Genomic DNA, 8,750 nt, shown 5'->3' with positions numbered 1-8,750 from the left:
TTTCCTGTGGGCCAGTATTGTGGAGTGAGTCTGAGTTGTTTACACTGATGCCTTCCCTGCCCACCACAAATTGTGTACAGAGTCTCCAGATGATTCCACCCCTTTCCCAGCTCCTAAGCAAGAGCTGGCTCTAGGCCTGTGTTATATGTTATATTTAGCCTTTTTATATAATGACATGGGGTTTCTGTTGTTTGTATTTTAGCACAGTGTGTACACCTTCATTTAAATATATCCGTGGGTGCATACGTATATATGTATATGTATGTATGCATATATATATATGTATATAGAATATGTCACTTCTCAGAGTTCAGCAGAAGGAGGTGGAGTCCGGCAGCCCGGGAGAAAGACTGCATCCTTGCTAATAGTGTTTGCCACAAGTGTTAGTGAGTCTTCTCTATTACCTTTTTCCTTTGGGAGACAGAACGAAGCAAAGCTTCAAGTGTTTGCTGTTCCCATGGCAGCTAAACGAGGGTCTTGGGATAACTTCCCTTGTGTTCCTCAAGCCGCACTTTGGGGCCCTTTCTGCAGTATTTGCCCCCTTTTTGCTCGGTGATGCTCTGTCTGCGCCTGCACGTGTGTGACAGTCACTCTTGCATGCCTTTTGTGTCTGGCTTCTGATGTCTGGGGACAAGATGCTGGAACCAGAGCATTTTCAGTTTGTTGGAAGCTGCTTTTCCAATTACAGGCCATTCCTGTTTACCTGGTATGTCTGCTTGCTTCTTTTCCTTGCCTTCTCTTAGAAGGGGGAGAGGTCTTGATCAGGGTTGAGATGAGCTAAGGCTGGCTCATGGCCTTTCCTTCCCCTGCCACGGCCGCCTTAGAGCAGGACCAGTGGCATGTTATTTCACTAAGTTCCCAAACATGTAAGCAGGCCACATGTTCCCTGCAGATAGAGAAACAGGCTCAACGAGGTTATGACTTACCCAAGAGTACATAGCTGCTAAGGGGAAGCAAGCCATTAGCTGCTTTTGTTCAGCAGCAGGAATAGGCTGTGAATTGCTAGCAATTATAGTTTCGTTTTGTTAGCGGTTACTTTTCACTGGTTCCTCAAAACTTAAAGGGCAAGGGGCATACATCTTCCAAAACATAGACTGGAATCTGCAGCTTCTCTGCAGTGCCACCCACTCTATGTAGCTCTGCCTTCTCAGAGTAGAGGGACTTTTAAAAACCAGATGATCTGAGCTATTACTGCTGCCCACTCCTGGCTCTCCAGGATAGAAAATTCATGGCAAGAGTAACTGTTCAGAGAGTGCTAGAGACTGGGGGTTTACAAGAAGGGCTGCGTAATTCACATACTTGTAACCACAGCAGCCACTTGCCCGTCAGCAAGGAAGAAGACTTCTATTGAGCTTCTGGTGTCCAGAGCTGAGGTACCACATCCTTTGGGATATGCATGGCACTGCCTCTTTCTAGGGACCTGTGGCTACAGAGCTGGCTCCTGAGTGTGCAAGGGAAGTTAAGGCTAGAAGTGACTGGAGACGATGTGGTGGGAATAAGGCAGAAATAAAAGGGTCAGAGGGGCTGGGGCTGCAGGGGTGCGGTCAGCTAGGAGTACCCTAGCTCTCTGAGGTAGGAGGGACCGCACCCATACTCTCGAGAGTCCAGGCCAAAGCCACCAATTTGTATGGGACACTGCACTGCTCAACCACCAGCCAGTGGGTGTTGTGTTTTTTTGTTTGTTTTTTCTTTTTTTTATTTTTATTTTTTTTTTTTAAGGGGAAAAAAACTTCCCTGTTGCAATCATACTTAATGCATATTGAAGAAATTTGGGGAATTTTAAAATGAATCAGTTTGCCACCCAAATGCTACAACTGTTAATCTTTTGGTGTTACATGTTCCTCTAGACATTTCTGTGCATAGATTTTTGGTGTGTTTACATAGTTGTTACTCTACTGTATATACAATTTTATGTCCCTTTTGTACTTAACATATAAACATTTTTTCCATGTTATCAGTCTTAAACAGAATTTTATGGCTGTGGCCTCTGTTGAGTTTCTATAGCATTGTTTGCCTGGTTCTTAGAGTTGGAGGGAGGGGTGGGTTGTCTCCTGTTAGTCTTCCTGACTCACCTGGGACTCATGATAATGCCGTGTGGATGGATTGTTGGGCTCCCTGGGACTGTCCCCTCCCTGGTGACCAAGGTCTGGAGGCTGGTGGGAAGGACCCCTAGACCCAGACCTCAGTGCGTAGCAGCCTGGGTCTCAACCACAGGCTCTAATAAGCAGCCACAGGGCCAGAAATGAGTGGGAAGTGCCAACTTGCGCCAGCATCGAAGTAGCCTTTCAGACTACTGAGCATAGTACTCAGGCTGCCTTTCATTCCCCATTGTTACCTCAGTGCTCGATCAGATTGGCAGCCTCTAGCTGGAATAAAGTTTGTCCTGCCAGGCCCTGGCTTCCGTGGAGCAAGGAGAATGGGGCCTCTTTGAGGCTCCTGCTCTAGTTCTGGCAGAGGACCTGGCCAGTAGCTTGATAACCACTTGCTTGGCTGGTGAGTTGGTAACTCCTAGAGTCCATGCACTAACTCAGTATCCTCAGAGCTGCCTGCCGTTTCCTGGCTCCCTTGAACCAGAGAAGACCTCCTCGGGCCTGCCACTCTGCCCATGGTCATTGGAGGGTGGCCAAGGGTTACGAAGAGCCTCGGAGGGAACATCCCAGCTTGTGAGCAATAGGCCGCGCATAGGTTCTCCTGGTAGACTGCTCAAGGAGGCGGCCCACACAGCCTGGAGGAGGCCTGCCACATCATGTGGCTCTGCTGAGCCACACGGACACGGCAGGTGAGTGTGGCGGTCCCTGCAGCCACTACTCCTGTAGCTTAGGCCGTCCAGAGACCCGCTGTGCTGTTCCCTGGGCTTCAGCCTTGTGTGAGGAGCAAGAGCAGGCAGCGGGCTGCCAGGGTGAGCTGCCTGAGCAGTTGATGTGGGGGAGAGGCAGGCGCAGGGTGCTGCCCACACTGCCGGGGGCGGGGGCGGCTGCTGAAGACAGGAAGTGGAACTGCAGGCTGGTAAGGCGCGCTGTGCCTCGGCTAGCCGCCCAACTGGAGCAGGCCTGGAGAGGCTGCCCGTGCTTCAGGGGTCCCCGGGGTGTCAGGACCTAGCTGTGGACATACGGAAGTCCAGAAGTGTGGGGCTGTGGGACAGGACTGAAAAATGAGAAATTTTGGTAGTTTTCCCTACCCCTTCCCTGGAGAATGTACAGGAAATGAGCGTCTAAAATGAGTTAATGAGGGGCTCCTGGCTGGCTAAGTCAGTAGAACATGTGACTCTTGATCTCAGGATCATGAGTTCAAGCTCCACACTGGCATGGAGCTTACTTAAAAAAAAAAAGGGAGGGGGGCACAAAATAAAAATAAAGTGAGTTAATGGGTAGGAAAGGGGGCTTGAGAACCTCCCCGATAGTATAAACATGTAAGTTTTACCTTCAGTTCTGGTGCTTCTTAGCCCATGTCCCTCCTGGTCCCCATCTGGGGTTGCGAGATACCTGAACAGAATTTGTCCCCGTTGTAAACTAAAGTAGGAGTGTGAGGCTGAGGTCATAAAGGTGGTCGCCTTGTAATTCAACAAGTGCTCCCAAGCACCCGGGCCTTGGCAAGTGCTAGGTGATGACAGTCTGGTGGGGAAGGTGGAGAACTAAGCTGTTCATCAGACAGCAAGCTCTGGAACACTGAGTGATTTGTCTCCAACTAATTCTTGGTTTATTGAAATCGTCATGCAAAACCAAGTTAATGTTGGTGTACCAGAAGGTACTTCAACCCAGGGGCCCGCAGATGGTAGCAGAGACTTTTCTGTTCCCTGAACCACAGTTCTCTCACTGGGGCTCACCCCATACTGGGGACTAGAGAGGCCCTCGGAGAAAATGCAGTCCTGACTATAGGCAGACTTGCAAGGGGGAGCAAAGATTGATTGTATGGAAAGTAACAAGAATGAGCAAGAAAGTGTACTATAATGCCAAGCTTAAAAGCAGTTCATGATTCACAAGAGTCTTCAGCACACAAACATTTAATAATAGGGAGGGGACGGGGAGCAACAAAACCACATTGCTGGCACATCAGCTTGGGGCAGAGCTGGGGCCAGGAGGGAGTTATCAGGGACATTCCTGGCTTAGCAAACTGGGGGGCTCCTCTTGCTTCTTTCTATTCTGCCCCACCTTTAGCACCTGGGCCTGGGCCTCACCTCCAGTGGCAGAGGGGAGCCGGGCTGGGCTGGGCTGGGCTGGGCTGGTCTCTCAAAGGGCTGATTTAAGATGGCTGTTGAGCAGACAGGAGGCTACCCACAGCTTCCCATAAGGCACCCTCCATAGGCTTTGGAGGTTATTGAGTAAATACTCTGACATTCATGGGTTGGAGACCTAGATTCAAACAGGCTCTTCTGCCCCTCCTAGCATTCATGGCCAGCGCCTAGTCCGGCTGTCCCCATCTGGGAATAACGTTGAGTTGCAAAGACCCTGTCAGAGGAGCCCCACATGGGTTTCCTACATTGTAAAGGGAGGTTCCTGATAACTGCGCTCTTGCCCTGCCTGCCTGAAGAGGGACCTGGGGAGCAGGGCTCTCCGTACTCTTCCAGCTCTGACTGCCTGCTGTAAATGCTCTCCTTGAGATGGGCTGGGGTGTGGGATCAACCCATCGTGTCTGGCGCAGGGCAGGTAGGCCTGCTGTTGACTGATGGAGGGATGCCCGGACTATACTCGGCCCCAGAGTGGTTCTGGGGTATAGTGTCTGAATCCTCAGTGGCCATCGCTCCTCTGGCCCTGGTTGTGCAAGGGAATCACGAACACCGAGATGTCATCGTAGGACACCTGCCCTTCTCCTGTGGGACCGTCGTCCTTTCCCTGTGTGCTGTGTATCAGCATTTGGGCCAGCTCCGAGAACCTGTGGGGATCATCCTACGGATGCACTTTGGAGCCAGAGCAGAGAGGCAAGGGCAGTCCTCAGGGAGAACTTGCATACGGCTAGACATGTGGGGACCCAAACAATGCAGTCCAGCTGTAGGGCCAGGCAAGGCCACAAGCATGGGATGGCCACAGGCTGGACCATGGAGATTTTGGTCCTGGGGATTTCTGAACCCAGAGATTTTGGGGACCCACCATCACCCCCCAGAAGTTTGAGATAGCCTTCTCTGCTCCTGACCACCTGTCCTGAGCCAGGTTCATCACCAGCACTGTCTTCTCGGCCACAACTACTTCCTGGTGTCGTTGAAGCTACAGTACCTGTGTGGGTCCTCTCGGTTGCCAGGGAGGAAGCTCCGCACTAGCTGTGCCACCTGCTCATTGGACAGGACATCCCAGAGACCATCAGTTGCCATGACAACCACATCCTCCTCCTGTAGCTCCAGTTGGTCCACATCCAGTACGGTTACCTGCAAGTTAAGCCTGAGGGTCCCTCAGCACTCCCTTCCCTGCTCCCGCCAGCCTCGTCGTCTGCCTTTCTGGGCAGACGGAAGCTGGTGTGGACTGTCTGTGGGCCACTCACCTGTGGGACAGAGAGCAAGAAGGGCTTGAGCTGAATGTTTGTGTCCAGGACTCTGAGCTGATGGTCTCCCAGGCCCCGGGAGACGGCCAATGTTCCCAGTAACCGAGCCTGGGGACAAGGGAGACATGAGGTGACAGCTGTTTGCTGTCAAATGTGCAAATAAAGCACACAGAAGCGTACCGTGGCCCTCAGGTGCCCTGGGATGAGGGACAGACATCCTGTAGCCTTGGGGCAAACTCCGTGAACCCAGCTACAGTCCACCCAACAAGGAAGAAGGGAGCTCCCCCCTCTCCAGGGAGCAATTTAAGAGGGGGCCATTCACTGACCTGCCTACCCTGTCCATGGATCAGTGGGTACTTGAGATCCGACTTCTCCACACACTTGTAGCTCCTACCAGGGTCAGACCCAGCGTCAACCCAGGCCCCACCCACCCCCTCACCTCCCTGCACCACAGAGCCCACCCTGCCCAGGCTGAAAGAGGACAGCCCCAAGTCCACACACTGGGCCTGGACACCAGGGCTCTCCCCACTGTCTCCCAAGCCCACCTCGCTCACCAGCCCCTCATGTGGTGATCCCGGAACAAAACCTTCTGCCCCAAGTCATCACCCTTCAGTCGCCGAGGGAACTCCAGTCGGGTGAACTCACCAGCCAGAAGCTCGGGGTAGACAAAGGCCTCGGGTAGGGAGGCCAGGCACAGATCAGGCTCTCTGGTGGCCTCTGGTGACCGGGGACTCACAAGTTGGGGATCCACAGCCTCCCTCTGCAAGACACCTACCAGCTGCTGGATCCGCTGCCGCTCAGTCTCTGGGGTGAACTCAGAGCTCAGGGGCCGGATCTCATCTTTTCGTACCAATATGGCCCTGGACAGGGTTGACAAAGAGAGGTCTGTGGGGCAGACTCCGCCCTCGTTCATGGCCTCCATCCTGTTGGCCCCTCCTCCAGCCACCAGGGACCAGCTCTGCCTATGCCAGTCTCTTGCTCAAAGCCCCCATGACTACCTACAGCCTCCAGAATAAAGGCTCAGGCCTCCTGCCCTCCCTGGTATCTGCCGTCCACTCAGCTGACACACCAGGTATGTAAGCAACTTAGCCAGTCAGTCCCCATATCCATCCCTCCACTTCCAACCCCCTTTCACTGTCCCCTGTGCCTCTGGTGCCCGCCTGCCCGCCCCGCCCTGCCTACCCTCTGGCTCTTACCTGCTGTCCCCAGCATTGGCCACATACAGCTTTCCCTGCAGGGACACAGCCACCAGGGCTGTGCAGCCGCCCACCTGGCCCGAGGCCTCCAGCTCCCGCCCGATCACCTCATCCTGGGGCAAACCGAAGCCACCTGAGCTGCTGCTGGCACTGCCATCACACCACTCCGTCCCCAGTCCCCACCCCAGAGTTCACTTCCCCAACAGCAAGCCTGGTGGTCCCCACGCAAGGTCTAGCTCTGACTCCAGGATCCTTGTGGTCAGAGGATCCAGGCGTATCCCCTGGGAGGGAGGGAAGTCCTAATCAGAACTGAGGAAGGGAAAGCCACCCCTGCACCAAGAAGGACCAGAGGGGTGCACGAGGTATGGGGCATGGAAAAGCCCCCGGCGCATACCACACAACTGGATAAATGGGAGGGCTTATGATGATAGCGATGATCACTACTAACAAGCCAACCCCATCCTGTCCTCCCAGTGCAAAGATCCCAGGAAACCACTGCTGTGGGCAGGGATGCCCCTCAGGTCCCTGGACCCTTCCCCAGGCAAAGGCCACACTCACACATTCCTGGAAGGCACTCTCCAGAGCCCCGATCACCAAGTCTTCCGCCCTAATGCCCTTTTCTTCCACAAACTGGGGATCACTGGTGCAGACGCAATGGCCGCTGAGGTGCATGGGGGGCCGAGTGGCCACTACACCCTCCACCACGGCCTCCAGCTGCCGGCGCAGGCAGGAGTGCAGGGTGTTGGCAGCCAGGATGGCCGCAGCCGGACCGCCGTGCCCATCAAACAGGGCCCAGTAATGACCTGTCAGGAGCTGTGCCGGAAGGGCTTGGCATCAGGCTCTGCCTGGCTTCGCCAGTTGTCCCCCGGCCCAGAGTGGGACACTAAAGCAAGAACCTCAACTTGCAGTCCTGGTCCCAGCCTGTAAGATGGGCATAGGCCCAGCTGCACTCACCTCCTCTGAGCACAGGGCCAGCCACTCCTGGTCCTCTTCGGCCCCAAACTCACATCTCCGTATGCACAGCTGCCCACAGGCCGCCTGATCCTCATTGAACTCAGATTTCTCTGCATTGATGATCCTGAGGCCGGTAAGTGACCAGTGACCCTTCAGGGACACACCCATGCCCCCATGGGCAGAGACCAGAGCTGGTACACAGAAGGAACCAGCTCTACCTCTGAGGCAGCAGCCCCCATGCTGCCCCTGACAGGCACCTGGACAGTGTTAAGTTTCCGAACTGATCAGTAACCTCAGACTAAGGCAGAACTCTGGGGCCCAGATTCCCCTGGGAGACTACCCGCTGACCTGGGCTGGGACGTGAGGGGGAGTGCTGCTTGGGGAGATCTGGGCTCCTTTGCCTATCCTCCGCCCCATCTCAGCCAGATTTGCAGTCCCATACAGCACAGGCCACAACCCAGTGTGAGATGCATGCCTGCCGGTGAGCTCCAAGATCCACAGTGCTGGAACTCTGTCCAGTGTCCCTGCCTCATCCTGGAAGCCCCAGAGGTGCAGGTCCTTCCCAAGTCGCAAGCCTCTCTGAGGGAGGCTGGAGTTCCAAAGAAGAGGGTGGGGCGGGGATTGGAGGGGGTCGGGGGAGGAGGCTGTCCAGAGTCCCAGGTGAGGACAGGAGGGGGCTATCCACTGGCCGGGGGTGGGGGCACTCGCTCAGCTTAGGCTATTTTCCAGGTTGGTCCCGGCTCTGGGGCTGACCCAGCAGGGCCGGGGCGGGAGGGAACCCGAGGGGCGGGGTGGGGGAGCCCGAGGGACGGGAGTAGGGACCCGAGGGGTGGGGGTGGGCTCCCGGGGCGGGGCACTCACTCGGCGTAGCCTGCATTCCAGGGCAGCGCGCGGCCCCGCGCCGGGCTGCGCACAGGCCGGGCGTCCGGTCTGCGCGGGGCGTCGGCGGGGCCGGGGCCCGAGCCTGAGCCGCGCAGAAAGCGGGGCCGCCGGTAGGGCACTGGGCTGGCGCGCGGCCGGGGGGGCCGCGGCGCGGGGAGCGGACCCCCCGGCAGAAAGCGGCGCCGGAACCAGCCGGCGGACATGGCGCGGCGGCAGGGGGCTGCCCGCGGGGCGCCGGGCGGGAGGAGG

At 55.8% G+C, this 8,750-nt stretch overlaps 1 protein-coding gene across 1 annotated transcript; it reads right to left on the bottom strand.

Moving 5' to 3' along the window:
• Nucleotides 1-1,670: 1,670 nt before the first annotated feature.
• On the bottom strand, nt 1,671-8,750 carry PPM1M (protein phosphatase, Mg2+/Mn2+ dependent 1M). The gene is made up of 10 exons (XM_059161079.1): nt 8,481-8,750; nt 7,620-7,743; nt 7,224-7,478; nt 6,666-6,778; nt 6,245-6,329; nt 6,024-6,142; nt 5,796-5,859; nt 5,470-5,577; nt 5,208-5,356; nt 1,671-4,869 (listed from the first exon to the last, which is right to left on the bottom strand). Exons 1-10 carry the CDS (start codon nt 8,702-8,704, stop codon nt 4,725-4,727), a joined length of 1,386 nt encoding a protein of 461 aa, XP_059017062.1. The 5' UTR covers nt 8,705-8,750; the 3' UTR covers nt 1,671-4,724.

The sequence above is a fragment of the Mustela lutreola genome, chromosome 2 (genome assembly GCF_030435805.1).
Source record: "Mustela lutreola isolate mMusLut2 chromosome 2, mMusLut2.pri, whole genome shotgun sequence".
NCBI classification, from domain to species: domain Eukaryota; kingdom Metazoa; phylum Chordata; class Mammalia; order Carnivora; family Mustelidae; genus Mustela; species Mustela lutreola.
Note: the sequence above shows the minus strand (reverse complement) of the source record. Positions and strands in the feature narration are given on the sequence as shown.